At 31.2% G+C, this 27,945-nt stretch overlaps 1 protein-coding gene across 2 annotated transcripts; it reads left to right on the top strand.

Annotated features, from left to right (window-relative positions):
• Positions 1 to 108: 108 nt before the first annotated feature.
• LOC134696577 (ganglioside GM2 activator-like) lies at positions 109 to 26,474 on the top strand. 2 transcript variants are annotated; one of them, XM_063558432.1, is made up of 4 exons: positions 109 to 914; positions 16,341 to 16,548; positions 19,133 to 19,316; positions 25,531 to 26,474. In XM_063558432.1, the coding sequence occupies exons 1-4, from the start codon at positions 791 to 793 to the stop codon at positions 25,642 to 25,644; spliced, it is 630 nt and encodes a 209-aa protein (XP_063414502.1). In that variant the 5' UTR covers positions 109 to 790; the 3' UTR covers positions 25,645 to 26,474. The 2 variants fall into 2 exon arrangements, with proteins under 2 accessions (XP_063414502.1, XP_063414503.1); XM_063558433.1 differs by having other exon boundaries at positions 112 to 914; positions 19,133 to 19,310.
• Positions 26,475 to 27,945: the final 1,471 nt, after the last annotated feature.

The raw sequence follows: 27,945 nt of genomic DNA, 5'->3' as shown, positions 1-27,945 counted from the left end.
AGTGTAACGGTTCAAAACATTTAACTTTCCCATCCTGATCTCGTATACTTGCCAAGTTTAACAAACGACGTGTGTGGTAAATCCAGTAGTATCTAATAAAACGCCTCTGACTGACCGCCACTTTTACATTTTTAATATAAACCTCCATACATTTTAGCAAATTTGCTACTGGATAGTTTAAAATCAGTGTTGGCATGTATTATACACATAATGAATATCGACAAATAGGATAAACTTTTAAAAAATATCGGTTTAGTAAATCAAAGCTACAAGCGAACAATATTAAACATTGAATGTATATTATACAAGATAATCATACGGTTCAGTAGCTTCTGTAAAAGGTTAACTTTTATCTTGTAAATATGGAGTGAAGTGATCCAACCTTCCAACTTAGCCGCTGCCCAGAACATTTAACTTTTGGTAAAGTAAAGTGGGGGTGTTCCCCGGGACGTCCGATCTGCTTTCGATGTGTGAGGTCTTAACAGTTTTATGTGATCTGCCGATCACTGTAAATATTTGTACGAATGAACATGCGACTGTAATATGTTCTACGAATTCTGACACTTAGATATCAACGCTTGTCATATGCATAATTCAATAATAATGGAATTGCAGAGGAATTTACTGGATATATTTAAAAGGTGTTCAATGACGAAAATTTTAATTAATATTTGAATTAATTAACAAAATTATATTCTACAGACAAAAGTTGGATACACTATCATTATTTGTATGACATAAGATAAGACATTGGACATAACACTTTAATTATTGATGCTTTGATGAAATAATGGTTAATTTCAATCACAACAAGATAACTTTATTTCCAGCTTTGTTTCTTTTATTGACTGGGTGTACAACTATACTAGGCAGGAGAAAAAGGGACAACAAATCCTTCAAATTTTCAGACTGCGGTGAGTTGGAGTTTATTTGTATATTAGTATTTCTTATATTGTTAATTCCATTAGAAGAAAAAAATGTCGCCTATGGCCACCAACATGGATGAAGCATCATCTAAGTAATGCTGATAAAAGTAATTTTAACAATAAGGGAATACATTTGATGCATATATCTTGAAGTATTTTTATTGATCATTTCAAACCCAGCATTTAAAAAAGCCAACTAAACGATTTAGTCGAAAGTTCTACGAATTTGAAGTTGAAATCTCCGATCATCATAATTATTCAATGGCAATTACTTGTTTGTAAAGCCCTCCTTTTTTATGATATAGATATGAATTTTATTTTATTTCAAATGTAACATTTTTCAAAATATTAAATCTTTCATGTAAGTTTTGTACTTCATCACCCAAATATTATCTGAGATGTGAATAGTTAATTTCCATTTAATGTTCAATTATTACAAGTTAATGTTAGTATTATACGCATTTGCTGGTACGGATAGATCATTTGATGTCTTAAAACAATTAATCAACTTATGTATTGTACCTAATTGTTGGGTTCAACCAAATGAAATAAACATCTACCTCCATGAAATATACCTAACCCCCTACATCTATCCCACACTGATCGTTTGGCAGTGATTTATTTTGGAAGATGGGAAGCATTTTATAAGATTAAATCTTTTATTTTCAAATTTGATTTATTCACATACAGATTAATAATAAAATAGAAAGCACAGGTCGTATATCTTGGCTTGTTTGAAAAAGAAATGGCTTTTGCAACGTGCAATTTCAATGTCCGTGAACATGAAATTGATTTCAAACCACACATGTTTATTTTACGACATTGATAAATTAAAGTACGTCGAAGTAATCTGAAAAAGAAACGATCGTTTGTATATAATTTATTTCACAACTAAAGCATCTGAACTTATAAATGAAAACAAATAATTGCTTGAAATTTAATTTACTGAATTGAATGAAACTAACTTTCATTCAAATGTGAGAATAAAAAAATTCAACAGGTACATCAAAGTTGAATATATTGATGGAACACACGTAATTCTAACGTTAACAAACATTCAGTACAATTAATTGAAGAATAAATGAAAGAATTAATATTATTTCCACGATTAATATAGGTTAGGTACGTCCTAAAAAGTAAGACCTCAGAGTAACCCAATTGCCAGTCTACACCTCATAGAATTATAGGAAAACATTCATGTTAGTGTGACCTACTGTTAATTATCTGAAAATCATTAAAAAGTTAGGGACTCTGTATGCATTTTGCAAAATAATTCATGTTGAAGAATTTAGAGAAAAGTTATAAATATTTAACAATTACGCTACACAATGTAACACTTTAAAATTTATATTTTGAAAGTAAGTTATATATTGATTATTAGAGATATTACCAGCTTGCAATTCAATTTTAAAGAACTACCAACAATCTATTTTAAAACCATACATTTTTAAAATAGGGAACAGTGTAGGAGTCTGCTTAAATGAATAAACGTATTAAAAGATGAATAAATATACTCTTTAAGGTTCTGCAGAAATAAGTGTCGATTCTAAGAGATGAAGCCCTTCAAAAGAAGTGTTGGTCCAGATTGTCTTAGCTGTTTTTTTGACAGATCTCAAAACGTAATCATATCAGACCAAAATCTTCAGTCAACACATCGAATTCTTCTTTTTTTTTTATTGATTTGGTGCAGTCTGTTTTTAAGTTATTAAGTTAATATTTTAGACTCTTTATTGGTCTGTACATATTTTATTTTGACTTTTGCTTAGGATAAGAAGATCCAGCGCTCTTTAAGCAGCATCTTTCCAACTTTCTTGTTTTAATTCCGTGCTTATTATTAATTTTTTTTCTACTAGTGCCAACCGTTTTCCACTAGTATATCAACGATATCAATTATCAAGATAACCTAGCCTCATTACCTTTATTGATTTAATAACAGGAAATTCCATAAAATAATGATAAGTGGAACATATAATTGGTTTATATTTATAGATCGGGAGAGGCTATTTAAAACATCAGCTACTATAAATATGCCTTATTGTCGAGTTCAAAGAGTGATTTTTCTAGTTGTTAAATCCTAAAATGAATTTGTAATTTCATAGCGTAATTTTTTTCCCTTCATATTTGAGTATAGGAAAATTTCAACGCAAGCTATTAAGTTAACAATGGACTATATGGAGTTACAAGAAAAACGGAATGATGAAGGGTAGATAAATGTTTGACATTATAATTAAAATCTCTGAACGAATTTATATAATTAACATCTTAAAATAGTGGGTTAAAATACTGTAAGCATTATGAAAATAATTTCTATTGAGGAGTTATACTTGCTTTAATAGGATATCCATAGTAATGCGTGCTATGAAATGTAATATTACTCTAGTATGAAATCATATTTGGTTTAGAACATACAAAGATACCAGGCAAAGTAGAATGGCATTTGCAACAAAACAGGTATTGATTTATTCAAATCAGACAGTAAATGTCCATCATCTTTAAACGCGATTTGATTTACTTGCCATGAGGATCGTGACGTCATTGTTTTATGACTTCATCAATTTATGAAAACTAAACTGGTTTTGTTTAAAATGTATGTTAGCTTAGCTATAACAACATATCATTTAAACAAATAAATAAGTAAAAAAAATAATAAAGAAATATGTGTAAAAATGTTGATACAATCTGTTTAGTTGCAGATAATATAACCCTTATAACTGACATTGGTATACTACTATTTAGGAACTATTGAACTTTATGTTCAATTACAACTTCTTGTATCGCACGACTGTGGCACTAACATAGCATTAATTTTAAAGTCGCTTCTAAGATCTGTGACAATGAAAAACAACGTAGGTAAGAACGAAACAACAGAAGCTTCGAACATCGTGAAGTAAGCTCCGTCTCTTTAGATTCAGCAGGTTAATGCCCCCTCCCACCAAAACAAAAACCAAAAACCAAACAATCTCAAACATGCACACACGATTCGGCTTAGTTTATCATCTACGGTGAAAAATTAGAAATATGAACACACCTGGTGATACAATGACGTCTATTGCGTGACCGAGCACCTGTTTAAATTCATTAAGATCTTAGGTATTTTCAAAATGTCATGGATGACCATTGCCTCTTTATTTGAATTAAAAGATTTTACGCTTTTTCCTGATGTAATGGTCATATAAAGAGGACCATTGACACATATTTTAGAAAACTATGATAATGAATTATTGATTTAACCATTTAGACATATAAAATTTACCTGTAAACTTTACGTCGCTTCATAGTAGTAAATTCAAATTACGTAATTAACGTCTAAGTTGAATATACACAGATAAAGTTTGAAGATTATTTGTTTCGGATGCGATTGAACACCTGTTTGAAGGACAAACTTTCATTTGATATATATTTCGTTGTGCCTATCATGTTCGGTACACTTAAGATTTTGTTATGATATGTTTACTTACTATTCAAATACAAATATTAAGGGATTGATAGTTTATAATATTGTATGATAAGTAGATACAAAATTGATAGTAATATATGGATACTGTGTATATAAAAAATTTAGTTGTGATGTTTTGCAAAATGGTATCAAATGAAAATTAATTTGAAAAAGAGACGGAAGGTACCAATGGAAGAATAAAATCTGATTTGTCAATCGTAGTTAGAAGAAATACGAGTGCTATGATATGTTTCTGACAATATGAGTATTTAATAAACTCATCATAGATACCAGGACTAAATCTTGTATATACGCCAGACGCACGTTTCGTTTACAAAAGACTCATCAGTGACGCTCGAATCCAAAAAAGTTAAAAAGGCCAAATAGCTAATGTGGTCATTTTTATTAATTTCCTGTTTACAAAACTTTAAATTTATCGAAAAACTAAGAATTTTCTTATCCCAGGAATAGATTACCTTAGCCGTATTTGGCACAATTTTTTGAAAGTTTGGTTCATAATGCTCTTCAACTTTGTACTTGTTTGGCTTTATAAATATTTTGAAAAGAGCGTCACTGATGAGTCTAATAAAGACGCTTGTCTGTCGTACTAAGTTATAATCCTGGTACCTTTGATAACTATTTTGGTCATGACCATATGTGTATATTCAAATGGTCCAAACATATGCGGTGGTCAGACCACATGAGAATATCATACTTGTAGGATATGAACAATCAAGACGTCTTGAATTTAAAAAAAATACCGATTTCAAAGAAAATATCTCAATGGAAAGTCCCAGGCCAAATGCAAAATCAAAAGCTCAAACACATAAAAAAATGGAAAACAACTGTCATATTTTGTAAAATTGTTTTTTCACGTCAAAGTCAAACCACCGAGAGACTACAGTTTTAACATTCGATCAATAAAAACAGCATCTTTTATTGTATTGTAGCATCTACGATCATACTGACATTCTCCATCACAAAGCACTATTGATTTTCTGGGACACTTTTTGGTTGTGCATTGTCGTTTGAAGTAAACTAGTTTTGCTTGTGAGTGAAAAGCTGGCATTTTATAGCTGCTGCGTGATACGATATATTAGGGTATTAAGTCAATTTCAACGGTGACGCGTATGGTTCCAAATACTCATCTAGTCCGACATGTATATGGTAATACCACTGTAAAAGGGAATTCTAGCACGTATGAAGAGCATTATGTCGTTTACAATAAAAATACGAAATATCTATACTAATTTACGTTTGAAATAAAGAAGTGCTATAATATCTTTAACTGTAATTCAGGTGTGTTTATTAATGCAATAAACAATAGGATTGAGGAAATAGTAAACAATTTACAAAGAAAAACTGATAATATTGCGGTCAATTGACCACATTCTATCAACAATATTAATTTCAGGGTTCTCTAAATTAATTAGATACCTTTATTTTCAATAGATCAAACAGGGCCACCTGCTGTGACACTTTATTTATTTATATATATGAAGCTATCCCATTTCTACCACCTGTGCAGAGTTAGAGGATCTTAGGATAGAATATAGATTAAAGAAATATTTAAAGGACTTATATACATAAAATGTCGAATCCTTAGTTTTAACATTGAGAAAGTCTGTCATAAATTTGTCACATATTTAGTGTTTAAAATAAAGTACATGGATTGGACTGAATATTATTATACTTCATGACAGACAAATACATACAAAAACATAGGTAATCTGAAAGAATCCATTGCCAAATTACATTACTTATAGTGTGTTACACTCACAACTATATAAATAAAGCTGATAAAGAAAGGCATCACAAGGAAAGTTATCATATTTTATAAAGCTTAGTTGGGCTAGTGGTATAGGGTGGGAAAAGTGAAGGCTGAAATTTCACAGGAGTATGGGTTCATATCCCACTTCTAGAAAGACGAAAATTTGCTACAGCAAATTTATAAACCTTACAATGTTGCCCTAAATTTTTATCGAAGTATATGTTATTTTTATGTGCCAACATTGACACTGTAAAATATATTTGATATGTTTATTTTCTGTAAATTAATATGATATCAAATATTGAAACATTGCGGTAAAGTTTTATTATGCAGCCACACATAGTCTGAGCCAGATATAGTGATCAGCAGGTAATGCAAATGCATAACGGAGTCGTTTAACCTGATTTATCATTCAAACTGTAATGATTCGATCTAAACTGATGATTCTTATGAAAACTATTTGAAGCATCTAAATACTAAATATCAGAATAAAAGTAAAATAACAAATATACCAAACAGCAATGAAAATTCAAAACGGAAATTCCCTTATCGAATGGCAAAATCAAAGCTCAAACACTTAACACGAGTGAAGAATAACTGTATATATACAAAAAAAGTACAATCACAAAAAATATTGAACTCCGAGGAAAACTCAGAACGAAATCAAGAGGTTAAACCAAAAGCTCAAACACACCAAATGAATGGATAACAATTGCTATATTCGAGCGTCACTTATCAGTCTTTTGTAGACGAAACACGTGTCTAGCGTATATACAAAATTTAGTCCTGGTATCTATGATGAGTTTATATACCTGACTTGGTGCATTTTCATATGTAGAAAGTTAGGGATTCTAATATGACGTGCTTCTTTCGCTTTGTGACTAAACCCATGCTCTATATATTCGATACAACTTGTTTACACATGCATATATTGACTACTGCAGAGTATGAAAATTGGCATGCATTTAATATATTTAAATGATGCACATGTTGTTACTAATTTATTTATTATGACTGTTGAGTGAATGGAAATTGACATATTTGACCTAGATATGACAGCCTTTCATGCTGGCTGTTCAAACTCCTCCCTCTGAATAATCATATTGCCAGTCGTTTGCTTAATTGTCCTAATCAGAATCGAAATAATTGATGCAAGCAATACTTTAATGTAGTTGTAACATGGGTTGGCGTTATATTCGTGTTATTTTAGCCCACACTATCGCTCGGGCAAAAATAGGCACGCATATAATGCCTACCCATGTTAAAACTACAATTAAGTACTATTATAGCTTGCATCAATTATTTCTTAAATAAAACTGGTTTATCGCTAGCTTAATCCCTCATTCGTATGTCAGTCCTATCAAATTCCAATATACATTTTCAAACATCTTTTTAAATACTGCATCCAATATATTTATATGTATTCTAGTCAAAAAATGTACATGCCACAAAACCAGTTTCTTTTTCTTAAAATGTCCTGTACCAAGTCAGGAAAATGGCCATTTTTATACTATAGTTCGTTTCTGTGTGTGTTACGTTTTAATGTTGTGTTTCAGTTGTGTCGTAGTTCTCCTCTTATATTTATTGCATACGATACAGTAGAGATCCCTCGTTGATTTTTTTTTTAAATTTTGATAGAAGGTCAATTTCAATGTGTACTTTTCAAATATGCAAAGAAAAAAGTACCTTCATGACTTACTTTTTGAGATAATTTGGTTTGAAATTTGCATATTTGGAAGAAAATTCCTGAAATTTCATAAATTATGCCTTTTAAAGAAAGTAACGATACTTTTGAACAAAAAGTCATAACTTCACCGGGTTTTTTGTAAAATATTCCCTTGATCCATGGCATCAACATGCTGAAATAAGTTTAAGGTTAAATTAAATCATCATATTCCGGATTTAGAGTGCTATATCCGAAATAAAGAAATTGACCATATTTTTGCGTCTTTTCGGAAGTGCAGAAAAAAATTGATCGTTGATTTTTTCCTGAAATTTTGGCGGAGTACTCTTGAAACAGTGCTTGATTGATTTCAAAAGAAAAATAATGGGGTCCATGTGCTTGTTTTTTCAATAAAAGCCATAAACCTTAATTTTTTACGACGTCTGTCAATATGGCGCTAAATTACGTTAAATTAAGTTTTAATCGCAACAACGTCGTGTAATCATTCCCGCCGTACACGAGTTCACTGTCAAGTATATGCAGGTGTTTTTCAAAGCGTTGACACTTATCATAAAAATTTATTAGATGGTAAATCATAAAATTAGAAAACATTTGTTCTAAATATTTACGAAACGAAATTTGGACAGGATCCTTTTCATAATAAAAAAAAAAGACTAGAAAAAAGGATTCTAGCAGATTGCTTTGTCAGATGTACGGCAAAAAAGAAAATCAGATACAAGGTGCATCTCCTTCCAACATTAGTTCTAAATTGCTTCATGTACTGTAAGAGGATAGACAACATTATTGACATGTGAACCAACTATAAATTAAGAGAGGCGATACTATAAATTGATAACAGTATTACCTTCAACAATGACAAAACTGATACCGTATCGTCAACAGGACTTTAAAAGGTCCCGACGTATTTTGATTTTTTTTTACATTCAAAAGATAATCATCTTTCAAATTTAAATTATAAGCAGTACTTCTTGTTTTATAATAATTTAAGAGCTAGTTTAATTTGTACAATTTAACTCATGCCATTATTGCCTCAATCGACCGAAAATGAGGTTGTAATATAATTGTTCATAGGAAGTACAGCAGCCAGTATAAGAGAATAACATTGTACGATGTCTTTATCAAAAGATAAGTTACATAACCTTTTTTTAAGGCGTATACGTATGCATATTGGCGTACTTGTTTGTCTAGAAGTAGAGCTATATTGAAAGCGGGTCTCATTGGGGTCGAAGCGTGACGCGGGATTGCCGATTTTATGTAAGCGTGACACGTGAAAGTCAAATTATTGTGTCGTGAAAACGGGAAATGAGGTCTTGCAGGACCAGGTAAATCGCAAAAAATGAGAATTTCTGACGTACAAAGTGTAAGCGGGATACGGGAATCTGACAAAACAATAATCCGGGATCGGAACCCCCCCCCCTTCCATGATGAAACCCCCTTGAAAACACTTTGTTCGTCTGTCCGATCGTCTAACTATACGACGAGTTTTAACGTGTTTACACTTTCTGATCTGTCTATCTGCAATTAGTGTACATTTGCCGATACTTCTATTTTTATCTCTCAACACATTGAAGTACAATAGGGACATGCAAATAGTAAGACATGGTAATATGATTACCTATGAATCAAATCTTAACCAGAGACCAAATGGCTAAACGACTATAGAACATCGGACTGCCTTCAACAATGAGTAAAACCCATACCGCATAGTAAGCTATGAAAGGCCCCCTACATGACAAATGCAAAACAACTCAAACGGGAAACTTAAATTACGGTCGGATTTAAGTACAAAACAATGAACAAAATAAAAATAACATTTGGATGTCATAAATGTGCAATTAAATATTTGCCACTGGACGTTAAGCAGGTACCAATACTCATAATTAGCTATTGCAGGTAGTTTTTTTTTTCCGAATTGTGTTATTGGTAAAATGTTTTTCAGCATGTTTAAGCAACGGATAGTAAGATAGACCCCAATTCCTTGCAATTTTCTTTCTCTACGCTGAGCAGATTCCGCTGGGCCGAAATGTTAAGGCAGTTTTTCAGTGCCAGACTAAATAGCTCCACAATTCTTTTCCCGTCTTTCCATGTTATACTGTCAGTACTCTCTTCTGTGTCTATTAACATTTTTTCAATTTCGTCATACAAAATTTTATTTGATTTATTTTTGTACATCTCAAGTATTTCCTTTAATCTCACTGCTTTTCGGCGGGTTTCTCCGTCATTAGAAACGGCATGGCCACTTTTTTAGCAGGTCCTTTTTTGAAATTCGCACAATCCAAATTAATGACGTCAGTGAATTTTCCGCGAAATATGACTTCTTTTAAAGCGACGTCGCGAAATGTTAACGTTTTTATTAGAAACATCGCGAAATTACAACGTTCTGGTTACTAACGTCGCGAAAACAACACGAACAGTTTTGAAAACGTTATTATCTGCCCCTGCTACTGTATCGTATTCCCTTAATGCGTTTCCTTCAGTTTTAGTTTGTAACCCGGATTTATTTTTCTCAATCGATTTATGAATTTCGAAACTACTGTTACTTATATTTACTTTATTAACTTTTTGCCTTTGCCTTATTTTAAAAATTATAGAAGAATCTATTTGAACTCTTTCATTAAATTATTAAGTTTCTTATTTGTATGAAAATGTGATTTTTCGCAGTTATCTACGAAGTTTTGAAATAGAAATATTGCAATGAATAAACCATCCTTACGTTCTTTTGGCTTTATTCATACCCATGATACTTGCTGACTTCGCTGGTTGTGAGAAAATGATAATATGAAATTTGCAAATAGTTGTGAAAAACTGTCAATACTTCAAACTTTTATAGGTACGACTGTTTGTAAGACTAATCGGTAGCACTAGTATAAGAAACATGTAAATGTCAATTTTGAGCCAGGTGAGAAAAAAATCTGTTATTAGGTAACAAATTCTACCTACAGCGAAGGGCCAACATACGAAACATACACCTATTGTATTAATCCAACCTTTGACATGAAATGCACTTATATTTAACTAAGTTCAAGTTTCTATGGAGTATTTGATAGATTTAATTGAAATTGGTGAAGCAGCATTTTGTATATGTTAACCCATTCGTATAATTATACTACATATATTCATTGCAATACATATTCAAATCGTTTGAAATACAATTCCTATATCTTATCGATAGGTATTTCTTCAAAAGAAATATACGATTGAAACACTTTTTACTTTTTGATTGCACAAAATTATAAAGGATTGACTACATCAAATTAAGAAACTTTATCTTATTTTATAATTCAGTTTGACATGTCATTGACAACTTTATTTTCTAGCTATAATAATATGATATAGCTTAGTCTTCTGTTTAGTATTCTTTAAGAACATTAACAGTAAAAAGTGACAAATCTTGATTGAAAACATCATTAAATTTCAATGAGATATTTAATCTTTTCTTTGCAGAGATTGGTAATAAACTTATTGTTAAAACTGCTACTGTCAGAAATCTACAATAAAGTCTCAAAAGTGATTTGTCCATTTTTTTAAATTGTTTTAATGTACAAGTATAAAATTTTCATTAGAAAAAATAATTAAAAAAAACTTTAAAAAAACTAACATTAATTTGACACGCATAGAAATAATCAAAGCCGTTAGGTTTTGTTTGAAAATACTTATACGTGGGAGTTGATAGAACTTACTGTGCTACTCTCATCATAAAATTGTTATTTTTATAAAGACAAAACGGAACGCCACGGAAAATATATTTTCCAACGTCACTTTAACATATCGACATTTTCTCTATCGAAACAGTACTTTTTATTCATGTACATATGCATACAAAATTACAATGAATAAATATATGTAGGACTCAAATCTATGGCGGGTTCCAGATATATGGCAAATTCTATATCAACGGCAAATATGATGTCACAAACGCCGAAAAAAATCACAAATCTATTGTAGGTTTTTGTTTTCTCCAAATCTATGGCAGATTTTGAAATAACGCAATTTCCGTCGCATTTAAAAAACGTCATGTAGCGTCAAAGCTGCCGCTCATGGGGACGGTTTTGTTATACAATGCAATACAGAAAAAAAGAAAAAGATCAAAAAGCAAGTTTGCAAGGGATCCTTATTCATAAACAAAAACATTTGAGAATGTGTTTGTTTCAGGCCTTGTTTTCTCTTCTGGTGTTCCTTACGTTGCCTTCACCCTTTATTATACAAGTTGTTACTGTGCATTTTGGTTTGCTTTTTGCTGTTTTCATGGTTTTTTTATGTATCCTTTTGGTCTTTTCTATTTTATTTTATATGTTACATAAAAGTATATTATCAGCTATGCAACAGTGACTACCTGTATTATTGTAGCAAATAATCTTTTGCTCAGATACGGGGAAAATAAAGATGTCATAGATTAATTTCATTTTTCTCTATCAATATGTCGAATGACTGTATACTGTTGGAGAACTAAGGAATTGTTTTTTGAAAGGCACATGTATAAAGCGAGTCATTGTTCATAACCGGACTTAAATAGTCATCATTTACAAAATATTTATATCATCTTACGCCCAAATAGATATACATGTAATTAGTAAAAAAAAATAATTGCTTTTTGTGTTGTGATGGGCCAGGTACAGAGTATGAAATACCAATTCTTCGGGGCACATGATTTCAACCTTAGATTTGTGATATTACATATATGCTTCAGATATGGTCAGATATGTACTGATTTGTTCGACTTGTGCAGAAAATCTGCCATTATTAGAAAACTAAAATAATTGCCACAGATTAGAAATCTAAAAAATAATCCGCCATAGATTAGGAATCTAAAACAATCTGCCATAGATGACATGACGTCATATTTACCATAGATTAATAATCTGCCATAGATTTGGAACCCATAATAGATTTGAGTCCTACATATATATATGAACAGCCATACTATATTTCTTTATATCTTGACAAATATGGCAGATATTTAAAGTATGCAAGTTAAACGGCAAAATACGACAACATAAATGTGGCATTTAGTGTTAATTTGTGGTCAACACATGATATATTATTTAATATGTGGTTTTTAGTTAGATCACTGTGGTCGTTGTGGTTAACCCATTCAGTAAATGAAATGACATAGTGGTCACCTCCTTGAAATTCCTGTGATATAATAAACCTGTAATTATATTGAGCATGTCAACTTGAAACTCCATGTGAGAATAATTGAATTGCACTTGAAAGTGTCACAACAATTGCTAAATACTAGGCATTTGACACACCTGTTAACTGGTGATTTTTGACCAGTTAGAATACTAAAAATACGTCAATATATTGTTACGACAACAACCAATTTTCGTTGTCAAAAAAAAGAAACGTAAAAGAAAAAACCACTTGATAAATTTCCTTAGTGCAAACCTCTCTTCTGTATTTGACATAATCATGATTGCTTAAACATAAACACTTGAAAAACAGGAAAAGATTGTTTTATCTTCCCCGGACATATGTATGTTAAAGATAAAATATCGAGCAGTTGAAGAGATGTGCTAAATCATACAATGTGAAATGTCCCAATCCTGCTTACAAGTGCTAAATTTCACTTCTAAAAACCGTATCGTTACGTTGAAATGTTGCATGAAAGTCACCGTAGTCTTAACCCGTCCCTAGTGTCGTGTTGTAATACACATTCCTATTTTCGTACCAAAAATTAAAGAACGAGTCGAAATCTAAAATGAACCGAAGTCAATCAAGACCCGTCAATGCCAATGGCAGATTTATTGCACACCAAGGTAGAGATTCTGTTAAAAACAGACAGGTCAAACCTTCTATAGAAAGGTACTTAATTACAATTTGTTAACGTTAATAACTAAAACAATTACACTCGCGCATTAATGAATGAACAATAGAAGAACAAGACGTTTGAAGCCTATTATAAAATGATTGATACCTTCCTGTTTTGACACACTGTTGTCTTTTACGACTTTAACTGAATATATGATGAAAAGAAAACATCATTAAATGCGGTAGGCATTTGTTCAACATGTTAATTGATACTTACGTGGAAAGTTACTTTCAATTGAACGATTCGATTTAATTTACAGTATAACAGGTGCGATCTACTAAATATAACCATTAATGGCAAGATGTTTTACTTCTATTTTTTTAAAACGTTTAATGAAATTGCTATAAATGACAGTAAGTATTACAATTAAAAGACAAATTTAAAAAAAGTCAAAACTATATTTGGTTTCTCTTACTTTATTTTTGTTATGTTAGAATTATGAATTTCTCGAGAAAAGAACATTTTGGTGTATGCACTTGTATACATTGGACATCATTGAGTGGGCATGTTACCGTTTTCATTTAAGAACAGACAACTTTACCCCCGACTTCATTAAAAAACGGAGAAAATTTTAGGCGCTCGGGAGAGATAAGCAGATCCAGCTTAACATTTGCTACTCTTCGTGTTGCTCATTAAGATGTATAGATAGCTTTAAAAACAGATTCAATCAACCATTTTCTACATACGACAATGTCTGTAACAAGTCAGAAATATGTCAGTTGTTATCCATTTATTGATGTGTTTGAGATTTTGATTTTGCCGTTTAATTGGGGACTTTCCATTTTAAATTTTCATCGGAGTTACGTATTGTTCTTATTTTACTTTTTAAGTTCAAATCCGGTAATAAGACTGAATCGGTGAGTCACATTTAAGGAAAAGAGAGCGATATTGTGGTAACAACAGTTGGAATATATCCATCGTCATCTGTGAAACAGATATTCCATAACGGTCAACCAACTCGTGATGACGTTGGTTGGACTTTCGACGTGACGTTTTTACTTCATCATTTGAAACTCCTGGTTCAATAGCCCCTTATAAACAAACACCAACTCTCACTCAAATTCTTGAATCCTAAAAAATAAAAACATATCTACTCAGTACACAGAATTTAATAATCTTTTAGTTCATCGTCGTTTTCCTTGACTGTTGACTATTAAAACTACGTACACATTTTCCTCATTTAAGTCGAAGAACAACTAAATACAATTTCGAAGATACACCGAAAAAATTATAAAATCCATTATCAAATATAGACTTAAGGTCCAGAATGTGCATCTGAAAAACTTTTAGAATATTAATTTTGATCGAAAAGTCATCTGATCTTTTGATTTACCGATCGAGTTAAAATCCTTATCGTGACGTTTGCAACAAATCGCGATTTGCATGGCGGGAAACCCGATAAGAAGAGACACGTGCCTTTTACGAACACAGCGGTTTTACTCCTTATGAGGTTCACCAGAAAACCTCCACATGATATCTCCTCTTGATTTGTTAATGATCAATTAGTTTCAAGAATTGGTCAACTACAGTTGCCTCTAATTTGTATTACTCGTATGTAAGAAAACTGTTGTGGTCTTACATATATATTTTGAAATCTTTAAGCATTAAGGATTTAAAAAAAGAAAGAAATATAGATTTTGTTGAAGTTTAAAATATACGTTGACTCCTATACGAACTGAAATCGTTGTTCACTATATAAATTTAAGCATCAGTAAATGACTTAAAACAAATGTCAATAATACTTAAAAGAAAACGAAGAATTAAAAAGGGATAGCATAGACTTAAAATGCCAAATTATATTTATGTCAAATATTATTAATTATTTTATCCATACCCACGCAAAGGCCCCATTGAAGATGACATGTATTAAGAGCTTATAAGGAAAGTAAATTCCACAAATAATTAGTATGGCAAATATGTAAAAAAAAAAAGTTTAACTCAAGAAGAACAAAATTCCAAACTATCTGCCTCCTTGACACTTCCATTTTTAAGTGCAGTCAAAATCATTCAGATAATTTCAAAAATACTGTCGTAGGATGACTAAAATTAATACTTAAAAATAATTTCACAGGAATAAAAAAAATATGTGTTTTTTTGTTATGAAATAAGAACATGTTTTATATGAAATGAATATTATTCATATAGTGATATAGTGTTTCCTTAATTTAAAAACAACACAAATATTGTATATTATATATTATATATTATATGGTAGTACACATATTGTGAAGTTGAGAGCTTCAGATATCAACATATGTATAAACAAGTATCATACGAAAACATGATTACTTTTTTAGCTAAAAAACACACATTAAATGGGCATTGGTCAAGCACCAACCCAGTAGTCAGCACTTTGGTGTTGACACAAATATCAATTATATGGTCATTTTTATAAATTTCCTGCTACAGAACTTTGAATTTTTCGAAAAATTAAGGATTTTCTTATCCCAGGAATAGATTACCTTAGCTGTATTTGGCACAACTTTTTGGAATTTTGGATTCTCAATGCTCTTCAACTTTATACTTGTTTGGCTTTTTGACTATTTTGATCTGAGCGGCACTGATGAGTCTTATGTAGACGAAACGCGTGTTTGACGTATCAAATTATAATCCTGGTACCAATGATAACTTTTGATTCATAAAAATCCAAATATTGGCAAAATAGACTTTTCAAAGTGTTGTTCTGTATAAGCTTTTAATTTGTTTTGCAGGTTCTGATCCAAATCGTCCTATACTTTTTCATCATGTGAAAATTCATCCAAATCCTATAGTAACACCGGGAACGCTGGAACTTTCTATGGCGGGAAATATCACACATGCCTTACCTAGACGTATTTCTATAGAGATGAAAGTTACAAAATATTTCTTTAACAGAATTCCATTTAGTCTACCGTGCTTTGAAAACCAGATAGGATCATGGTAAGTAAAATGCACTTATAATATTATCATAGAATGTGCGTAAAATAATGGCAACAGCAGTATATTCTATTCGAAGTTCATAAATCGATTGAGAAAAGAAAACAAATCCGGGTTACAAACTAAAACTGAGGGAAACACATCAAATATAAGAGGAGTACTACGACACAACAGAAGAGACAATTTATTGAAAGGGATAGCAGAGGAAATACTACAAATTCAATTTTTATTTGAGACGGTAATTTTGATCTTGACGTCATCTAAACAGTCAGAACAATATGTTAGTCAGTCAATTTTAAGACTTATTTATTAGGGCAAATTCAGTACCGATGAGACAATTTGTTTTTTTTTCAATCCAGTACTGATCAGACGATTTGCTTGTATTCCATTCAGTACTGATCAGACGATTCGCATGTATTCAATCCAGTACTGATCAGACGATTCGCATGTATTCAATCCAGTACTGATCAGACGAATCGCATGTATTCAATTCAGTACTGTTCAGCTTTTCAGACAATTCAGCATGAAGATGATGTATTAAGGTAAATAGCATCACCTGAACAGTCTGAACGTACCGCATTTCGAAATTCCCAAAATGACTCAATAATTTATTGTTAAGTCTTTTTAGGGCTATTCAGATCTAAATGACTATTTAAGATGAACATTGACTTAAGAGTTCTTAACTAATTTGATAATCATTCAGAAATAGTATCTCATCAACTGAAATAAAAGAAGGAATTGTCGATATTCTATTTGAAATATTTCAAGTTGTTAGGAAAAAGAACATTATATGATAGTACAAAAGACGTGGGATATTATCCCAGGAATAGATCACCTTAGCCGTATTCGGCACAACATTTTGGAATTGTGGGTCCTCAAGGCTCTTCTACTTGTTTGGCTTTATAACTATTTTGATCTGAGCGTCACTGATGAGTTTTATGTAGACAAAACGCGCGCCTGGCGTATTAAAGTATAATCCTGATAACTACTAATAACATTTAGAAGTACAAAATAATTTTTTAAAGAAAACGTGGTAAATGCAAAACACTGAAATACGTTTAACATGTTTAATGACATCATGGTGTTTACATATTTATAATAAATAAATTGAAATTTACAATCAAAACGTATATTTCAATCAAAGGAGTACCAACATGCTATCTTCTAGATGGATTATACAACAAATCCACAAATTCAATTACCAACCAAGTGTAAGGTGTTGGGAATCGCGTTTAAAAATTGTACCAAACCCTTTTTCCACTTTTAAATAACAACTTAAATTTGTTGTCGTGTTTTCAATATATTGAACGATGTTTTCTGAAATAACAATACTTGACAATACAACCTTGTCGCGCTTTGATAAAATGTAAGTCGTCGTCCCTTCTTTAATTCGCAATACACTGTTTGATCCGTAACATATAACAAAGCGTTGAAATTAGGTGGACCAATTAACATAATGGGAGATACCTATTATAGAAAACGAGAGTATAAGATCCTTGTACGAGCAAGGATGTCGCGTAAGACAAGATGTAATTGAGAAGATCTGCTTTCTATAATAGTTTTGATTCTATAGAACTGACTGTATATATCAGGGTGGAACCTGACGACGTGTGCGGTCTACTGGACTTAATATGGTGTTTATATATCATTATGTCCGTAGTAATTACATGTTTATGATAGATGTCATTTACTTTGTACTTAGTTTTATTTAACTACTTTATGAATTCAGTATGAACAGTAAATAATAACAATAAAAAAACAATTTTCAAATTTAGAGGTGTAAAATTAAATGTGGGCCAAAATTCAAAATTGAGGATAACAATTTGACAGATATAATTATACAATTAAGTAATTTATACACAAAAAGAACGTATCGGTTTCATTTCTAAAGAGTTGCACACGTCATATAAATATCCGCCGCTTCATCCCAAAGAAAAAAAAAGAGACCATAGTTTACATTGTGTTACCATACTACGTACTTAATATCGTAATGACAAATGCAGCGACACAAGTTGAATTCACACATTGGTGAAAATCAGTCTTTTCTCTCTTCTTTCGAATTATTATTGCAAACGTTTATTTTCTTTGATTCTTATATATAACCTTTTATGGTTTACAAATACATTCGTTTTCATATCAACACATCAAATGTTCATTATATGTTTTCATACCTGCTAAGTGAATAACAATTAAATCGAATTATACCATAGTAAACCGAGTATGGAGCAGCAGTTTCGTTTTGTCGAAAAGTCGAGTTCTGGAAGAGTCAATGATAATAAATGAAATGGAACATTACTTTTCAGAAATGGAAATCAACTGATGGAAACTTAAAATCAGAGCATATGTCATACATTGTCGTGAAAAAAGCCCGTTTTTTTCTGCACCAGATGCGAATTCGGCAAGTAATGTCTTTTCCGTGATGCTCGAGACCAAAAAATTTGAAAATCCAAAACAACTTATATCTTTTTTTCATATATCCGATGTATTGTTTCTGTGCTTCGTTTAAAAATGTAGCTTTCCCGTCTACTTGTATTTCCCAAAATGTATCTCTAAATAACATATACAACAGTTTTGATTTATTTTTCAGCACGTATGACAATATTTGCCAAAATTTAGAAAGATTTGAAAAGAGACAAAGATGTCCGAAACGTTTAAGACATTTAGATATTCAGTGTTATTGTCCATTCCATGCTGGAGTATTTAGTGTGAAAAACCTAGCCGTAAATATACCTAGAATAGGTGGATACGCTGGCTCTTTTGTTAAAGTAAGAGTAAGCATAATTTATTTTTACATCTTGATATATGTTGATATATGTTATCTATTCTCAACTTTATCTATGACTTCGTACTTGTTTGACCTCCTAACTGCTTTTATTCGAACGCAACTGATGAGTCATGTATAAATGTAACGATAGTTGTCAATATAGTAAACAATTTTACGACTGTCATACAAGTGACAGGTTAAGCTAGCTGTAAAACCAGGTTTTAAAATCTGACACTTCGTATTACTAGTATATGCCAAACTGTATTTGATGGAACGAGGAACGAATCGTTTGTTTGATAAACATCTGCAAAGAAGACACTGCACATATATGTTTGTATATTGGAAAAATGATTTTGCCGTCTTTCTTCACAACAAAAATAAAATATGTAAGATGCGAAATTTGTCAATACAAAAGTGATTGGATTCAAACTTATTTTAAAAATAAATTTTACTTTTAAACGGAATTGAATTATTTTAGCCGTTAAAAAAAATATGAAAACAATAGTACTACTTATTGATATAGATGTACAAACATTCGTTTGGGTTCAAATTCCTTTGTATATGCAATAATTTCAAACTTGAATTATTGATATTTTAAACATAGATACCTGTCAAATCGCACTCATCATGTATGTGACTTTTGATTGATTTTGCTTGGAAAAAATCTAATATTTGTATAATTATCTTTGAGAAACTTGAATGAAGTTAAACACATAATGGTCTTGTGGAAATGTGTACTTGAATTGAATCTAGTCTCCTAGTAGATTAAATTTTGCATATTCGCATTATATTGTTAAATGTCCTCCAAGAAAAAATAATGACTTTTTAGGATTATTTATTGATACGTTTTATGAAAAATAGCTCGTGTGTGGTAAAACAAGTAAAGTATTTATATTAAAAGATACCACTGTGAGAATCTGTTTAAATTTTACGAATTAAAGAAAAGAAAAATATAGTATTTTACAGCGTATTTGATAAATCAGGTTAAAATCTATTAAAAAGATTTTTTTTATCTGCACTGAGATTTACATTATCGAAATGTTCTAAAAAATAGAAAAATACCAATTCATAGATATTGTAGTTTATCAATTATTCTCTCCGAAGCGATTAATAATGCATTTAGTAACATTAGAAATAAGTTATTTTTTATGTACTCAACGTTAAATGCTTTATTTTAAACAACAACAAATTATCACAGTTTTATGATTTTATCTCAATTTATCTGTTAGATAAGAAAAAAACCTCATTTTAACAAAAGCAAACGAGTCATTTTTATTTATGGATGTTATCTAAAAAAAAGAGCATTTGTGTTGGTTTTTAAATAATTTAATTAACATTACACTGTTTGTTTTGGTGTTTTTTTCAACTCTAGGTGTATAGTATTATCAATTGATATTATGACCACAAAACTGAAAGAACTAAGGCAGCAACCATTTAACTTCAGGGGGTCATAATTTTGTTTTTAAAATCTAGCACTTCCAGCAGCACCTGCATACGGGGTATATCTCTCCCAATTGATACGATATTCCCGTGCTTGCATTTCCTATCATGATTTTCTTGATAGAGGGTTACTGCTCACAAGGAAGCTATTAAACCAAGAGTTCCAAATGGTGAAGTTGAAATCATCCCTTCGTAAATTTTACAGACGCCATCACGAGTTGGTTGACCGTTATGGAATAGCCGTTTCACAAATGATATCGGATATGTTCCTTACGTCGTAACTACAATCCCCTTCCCTTTCATGAATTTGACCTACCGATTTAGACTATTTACCGGATTTGTAATCACATAAGCAACACGACGGGTGCCGCATGTGGAGCAGGATCTGCTTACCCTTCCGGAGCACCTGAGATCACCCCTAGTTTTTGGTGGGGTTCGTGTTGTTTATTCTTTAGTTTTCTATGTTGTGTCATGTGTACTATTGTTTTTCTGTTTGTCTTTTTCATTTTTAGCCATGGCGTTGTCAGTTTGTTTTAGATTTACGAGTTTGACTGTCCCTTTGGTATCTTTCGTCCCTCTTTTAAGGTAGTGTAAAAACATTGATTCAGAATTTTTTTCCATCTGCTTGACCATAACTTTTTTATTATATCAAATTACAGATCAGAATATTTTTTTAGAAAAAAACTTACCCCTCCCCCCTTTCGGGCAGCTCAACGGTCGTCCCTTAAATGAACGATACTCACAGTTTACATTTTTTTGTAATTTAAAATGAAAAAATTATCAAATAATTTCAGAAGAAACGACTCTAGATGGTTATTGTTAAAGTTTAATGAGAAACTTTAATTGTTTACAAAATTTTATAAAGAAATAGAAAGAATACTATAAAAATGAAACTATTAGAACTAACTATGGTTTTGGATTTTTTATATGTTAAATTCAATTCATGATTCTTCATAAAATTTTATAATCCAAAATGAAACCAAACCCCAAACGAGTTAATTGTTTGTAATTTGCATATATAATTGGAAAAGATAAGCAAATCTATGGACAAATATTAAGTAAAAATAATTCAAATCATAAAGAATGTAAAAAAAAGAGAGGCAGATATCGATCAGGCAGTTTGTTTAACTAATAAAACAAGTTCGTATATCGTTTCCGTCAGTGTCAAGCTGATACAGGGCAAATGCCAATCAAGGCATCTAGATCTTTCATCATAGTGATCATCTGAAGATAAATCTAATTTACTACAATCTTGTTCGAACTTCCGGTACAAAGTAGCTACTTCTACTATTGTTATAGTTGACGGGTAAATAGCTCTGACGTCATTTTGTAACACAGCAATCGTGCAGTAAACGGTTTATTTTTGTCACGTTGTACAATTCATTGCTTATCTTTACATATTTTACGTCATTTGTAAATATAAAGAAGAACACATTAATTCCTGTGAAGTTGCGATAAATCTTTATTTCTATTTTTTGTTGATGTGACAATGAAGTATACAGTGAAAGAAACCACAAAATGTTTTGTTACACCTTTGTCAATGCTGAAAGTGTGAATTTAGTAAAAACTAGTTGGGATGTTGAATAAACAAATCTAGAAATACCATCAGAACGGGAGTGGAGTGTTAAAACAGTATGTCTCAGAAATGTAGACGACTGTACGATAAAGAAAGAAAAAAAAACCAACACATAAACGAATTGTCTACAAAACACAAGAAAACTAAAACGATCGCTACACGACCAAACAATTGTCGAACCTTTAATTTGACATTGCGCAAGGTCATACTTTCATCGGTTGACATCTTTACACTATACATAATTTTTAGTCTTGGATTATTTTTTGTTGAAATTGGGCTTTGAAGAAACTTTCAGAAACTGAAAGGACTCTTAGTTCGATACTTTGAATCTTTTGTCTTTTTGTTATTTTGTTTTTGGTTAGCTCCGATCTTATTAGTCAAGTTCCTCCCAATAGATGTTTGCACTCTGGTTTTATATTTTGTTGTCTCCAGTGTTTGGTTGGTACGAGTAACTGCATTCAAATGTATTAAATCCTGCAAAATGCGTTATATCCCATCCCGATCAGTATGCCGTGACGTGTAGTAGTTCACACCTTTTGGATTGTATTGATGGTTGCTTATTTGGCAATCAAACCACATCTTTATTTGAAAAAAAAACCCAACAATTATCTTGACAAAATTCGTTCACCTAATTGTTTTAAAATTTGTAATTATTGTTCTCTGTCCTATGACATGATACTGCCAACTCATTAGCTGGCAATATTGTAGGTATCATCTTAATAATGTTAAAATAAATTTTACAATTTGATATATCTTTTGATTTCATTGCTGTATTTAAAACAGAAATAGGAACGATATAGCCAGTATTTGAGAAATTAAAGTCTTGAAAGATAATTATTTTACTATGTGGGAAACTTTGAATATGTCAAGAAATCTGTTTAAAGTGCCAAAGCATTTTTGCTTATAATATACAATAAGCATCCTCTTGATGTTCTCTAAATACGTAATTAATTGGTCGTTCCTTAAATTATACATTTACTTTAAAACACAACTAACGTCAATTTAGTGGCACGTGTATAAAGAACATCTCGATAGAAAGAGGCGTTTATCATGAATTGATTAATAAGAAAGAGTTTCGGCCAACACTCTCAAATGACAGTGATGTGTATTTTAATGGACCACCTAGGAAGCAAAGCCTAAGGCTGTTAAACAACGTGTTGTTAGTTTTCTCAGTTCTAGTTCATTACATTTCTTTTGTATTTTACATCAGAATCTGAATAGCGGAAAATGATTAGATGATTTAGCACAAATAATTAATATTTATCTATTTTCCTTCACATAGAAGAACAACATAATATGTCTCGTAGACGGTAAATAGCTAACAAATTATTATAAGGTTCAATAACGCATTATTAACCACGCTTAACCTCCACTTACAACAGATAAACCTATGGTTCTCTAATGAGTACAAGTAATTATACGTTACCGTATTATATAAACATTTTTTTCTCTTCTCTCTAATAGCGTTAAAAGCTTCTATTTAAATAGAATAAAGAAATGTGCAGTCTGTCGATTTAAGACTACTGAATTAAGTTTGTTTGCAGACATCATTTTTTTTATTTTTCCTGTCAAGTCTGCTTCGTCTCGACTATGTGATTTCTGAACTTAAATTTTAATGAAAAGTTGACTGGTGTCGGGTCGTTATTTTAAAGATTTTTTTGTTCAAAAGATCAGTTATTTAAACGATTTATTTTTTTCTTCTTATTTTAGGATATTTATGTTATGTACGGAACAAAAAAATAACGAAGAATCTCAAAGTGAAACTTTCCTTTGTTAGACTTTTGTTTGTACTATTTTATGTGAATCAAGTCAATTTTGAAATAGCTGTGAATTGTCAAAGGGATTAATCGTGTCCTTTTTCAAAATAAATATGTTTTTTCTTTTAAACTGACAAGAAAATTTTTGAAGCGCACGAAGACATTTTGGATTTTTTTTCACGGAGGCTTATTATTTCCGATACAGTTATATAAAAAAAGAGTATTATCGAAGACAAATTTGTCTTGAAGAAGTAGTCCATAAAAGAATCATGCAATAGGGGAAATAACTGCAATGCACATCTACGACGAAATTTTAAAACCTTGAAAATATGCACATATTTCCTGAATAAAACAATTAAAGATGCGAGATATGAATGTCAATGAGTGATCATGCTGTGTATTGAGAATGTTTGCTCCGTGTTGAAGGCATCATTGCGGCTTTAAGATGAAGAACGACATTACCAGCACTACTCCTTGCTTTTGTTTTTTTTCTACTTCCTATCGTTTCATATCATATCGTTCCCATTATAGAAAATCTTTGTCAGATATTTTTATTTACACTGCCATGCTATCTTACAATTTAAGGGTTATTATCCTGAATGAAAATCTGGTAACATTTACAAAACATAACAAACATCATGCAATATATACATTACAAGGTTATTCGATATATACATGGAATTCTGTCAACACCTTTTACCCTGACACGATAACATGACACTTATCTTTTTATAACATTTACACCCTTTAAGATAATCTACCGAGATAAAGTAGGTACGTGTAGGTAAAAGTCTATCTACGTATTCCTCTTCATGACTCCAGAAAATTGACGATTTAATCGATATAGTTTGTAAACAGTAAAAGTTTTTGTATCTTTTGTTTATTAACTTTAAGGTCGTAGCTTGTTACTATACTTTTATTTACGCATATGACCATGTCAAAGTCAAAATTTTTGACATGGAGGACCGGTCACACGCTCCTTTCATTATATGACAGCTAGCAATACTACTGTTTACATCGCAAAATTCATGCTTTAGAATTAGCTGACACTTTATAATGATATTTTAGTCTAATGAACTGTAAATTTTAGCCATGACATTAGGGTTCTTAAGTACATCTTGACGAGGAATCTATGGATACTGTGTAGTAAACATGTAGAGACAAATATGCATTTTATCTAAATAGTATGTCTTAAAAACCAAAAAATAGAGTATCTTAATGCGGCTTTCTGATATTGTTTGTTATCAAAAGAATTTAGATATATCCGAATGCTGATTGTTTGGGCACACGACGGGTGTAAAGAGTGGAGCAGGATTTATTTAGCTTTCAGGATCACATGAGTTCAACCCGTTTCTTTGTTTTTTATAATTGCCTCTCCCCAATTATTTTGTTATAAATTTGTGACGTCAAACTCTTTTTTTAAGTTCTCAATATGTTTTTACTTTCAGGGAGATTATGCAGTGAATTTTAGAATTCTGGACGAAGACAGTGGTGAACTAGGTTGTTTGAACTTGCGGTTTGCCATGAAAAAACGAAATAAAGGATGGCTTTTCCGAATATAATCAAATGAACCTATATCATTGCATACAATTACGGGTGAATATAGATATCTATTGACGAACGGATCAAAATGAAATCCAAACTTGAGTAAGAGATGCTTTCATCGGCTGTTCCTATTATTATTTACAATATGCGCAGACTCAACTTGCACGTGACATGTTGTCAGTGTCTACAAAAATGAAAGTATACAGCACGTGTTCAGTTTACTTTGTACGACAATACTAAGCCGTTAGTTTTAGAATTAATATGATTCTCTTCATTTCTCATGCTCATGAGATATTTACTGGCTGTTTATGCTTTATACATATTAAGCGGACAAAAAACAGTGAATGTTGGTGACACATTATTCAAACATTTGCATCAGGAATATAAAAAGTATGAAAGTAGAAACAGACAATAGGTTGTATTGCTGATTTTGAGGATCCCTTTATATTTTATGTATTATTGTGCTTTTTTGGTTGTTTACTTTAATATTGTAAACTATTGTTGCATTATATATTTCTTTTCATGTCGAATTATTTGCATTGTATTTTCATTAATATCATGATCATATTTATATTGCACCATTCCCGATCATTTCAGTCTTTCATGGTTTAAAGTTAATAATTCTGGTTTTAAAACAGATGAATTAACAAAAAGACTTAAAAGCGAGATAACCGCTGACATTTTTTTTTGCCTATGAAGATATTGAATATCGCTTTCAATAAACACCAACGAGGGAACGTATACTAGTATCGTTTATTTCAGGGATAAACAATGAATATTCTGAAATTTCCCTGAAATTTTATCTTTGCACTAAATTTCTGCAAATTTGATTAATATTAGGCAATCCCGCAACACCTGTAATCAAGATCTCCAACCAGATGTAATTATAATGTTTGTACGATTGTCATACGTGTTTGTATATTCTGAACTAAGGAAAGAGTTTTCAAAAGTTAAACCTTTTTCGCAGTGTCTATATTATTCCTTTACTTTGTATTTTCCAAACAAATTACAAAATTTGAAGTTCTTATTTTATAAAAAGAACATTTCATTTTTATAAACGAAAATGTCATTTACCATGAGCCTGATTAGATTCGCCTAGAGTTAAAAAAGTTACATTTTATTAAAGATCTTCCGTCAAAACCATATTACTAAAGACCAAATCAATTTAGATATAACTAAAGAAACCAATTGACGAAGTATCTTACTCGGGATAGGCACATACACATTTGGCGGGAGTAACATGTGTTTTTTTTTCTTTCTCATTTTCTCATTAGTTTTAACATTAGAAAAGGAACAACGAAACCAGTACAAAAACAGATCAGAAAAAGCATCTACCTCTGTTATACCGGTATAGAGACCATAATAACCAAGTAGAATCAAAGTAAAATTAAATCAAATTGTATCTATCAAAGAATGTCATAGTAGTTGAGACATTTGTGGTACCATATAGGTAGAGAGATTGGTTTTAATAAGACGACGGTTGAGATGGAACCCGATAATTTCTTGTGCTAAATTCGAAATAATTCTAAAACACACTGGAAAAATATAATGAAGAAAGAGGTCAACTTAGACAATATTTTAAAGTTATTGCAATTTCCCCATATATGTTATCAACTAATCAGTACAATGACCTGTTACGTGGCTATTTATATGTAATGGACAATAAATATGGATGAATAATGAGGCAGTAAGCATATTTGATATACTCGAAGACAAAATATCATGTGAAAAAGATATATGTACAAATTTGAGAATTCTTTAAGAAGGGAGAAAATAGTGAATTCAGTAGGAAAAAAACCCTTTGTTTAAGTTGCTAGTAGAATGGAAGTTTATAAAATACTTCCATGCTAGTAGTAATTGGCTTTTTTGCATTACTTCTGTCGGTTGTGTTTGGAATCTATTTATAATTAGATATCTAAAGGCAATAGGTTTGTTGAAATGACAGAGGAATCGCATAACGGGTGCTGCATATGTAGCACGAGATGCTTACTGGTTAACATACAATGTGTTACTCCGTTTGAATTTCACGTAAATTTTGCTTTTTTCATTTTCATGTTTGTACTTTGACGTATGATGAATTGGAAAATATAAGGATGTTGGTACTTGTATAGTCCGTACCGACCCGTGAAACATCGTCATGGGAAGTTAAGGTCATTACCCCCCACTCCCGGCCGTCAATCTTTGCTCGAAAATACAAAATCGACTTAATTGGTCTCATTTAACCATTGCCCATTATTAGCCAGTCATACCGTTTAAAATTCCCTTTTATCATGCGTAAGAAATCTGAAACAGCGAATTGATATTAGTATTCTACCTTC

This window comes from Mytilus trossulus, chromosome 14 (genome assembly GCF_036588685.1).
Source record: "Mytilus trossulus isolate FHL-02 chromosome 14, PNRI_Mtr1.1.1.hap1, whole genome shotgun sequence".
In the NCBI taxonomy this organism is placed as follows: domain Eukaryota; kingdom Metazoa; phylum Mollusca; class Bivalvia; order Mytilida; family Mytilidae; genus Mytilus; species Mytilus trossulus.
The sequence above is the reverse complement of the archived record's forward strand: the minus strand, read 5'-3'. Positions and strand labels throughout refer to the sequence as shown.

Bases quoted from the DNA above. Each gene is read 5' to 3' on its own strand.
- LOC134696577 (XM_063558432.1), top strand. From the start codon at position 791: ATGGTTAATTTCAATCACAACAAGATAACTTTATTTCCAGCTTTGTTT. The intron at 915-16,340 runs GTGAGTTGGAGT...TTTGTTTTGCAG, and splicing joins CTTCAAATTTTCAGACTGCG to GTTCTGATCCAAATCGTCCT. The intron at 19,317-25,530 runs GTAAGCATAATT...TTTTACTTTCAG, and splicing joins GCTCTTTTGTTAAAGTAAGA to GGAGATTATGCAGTGAATTT.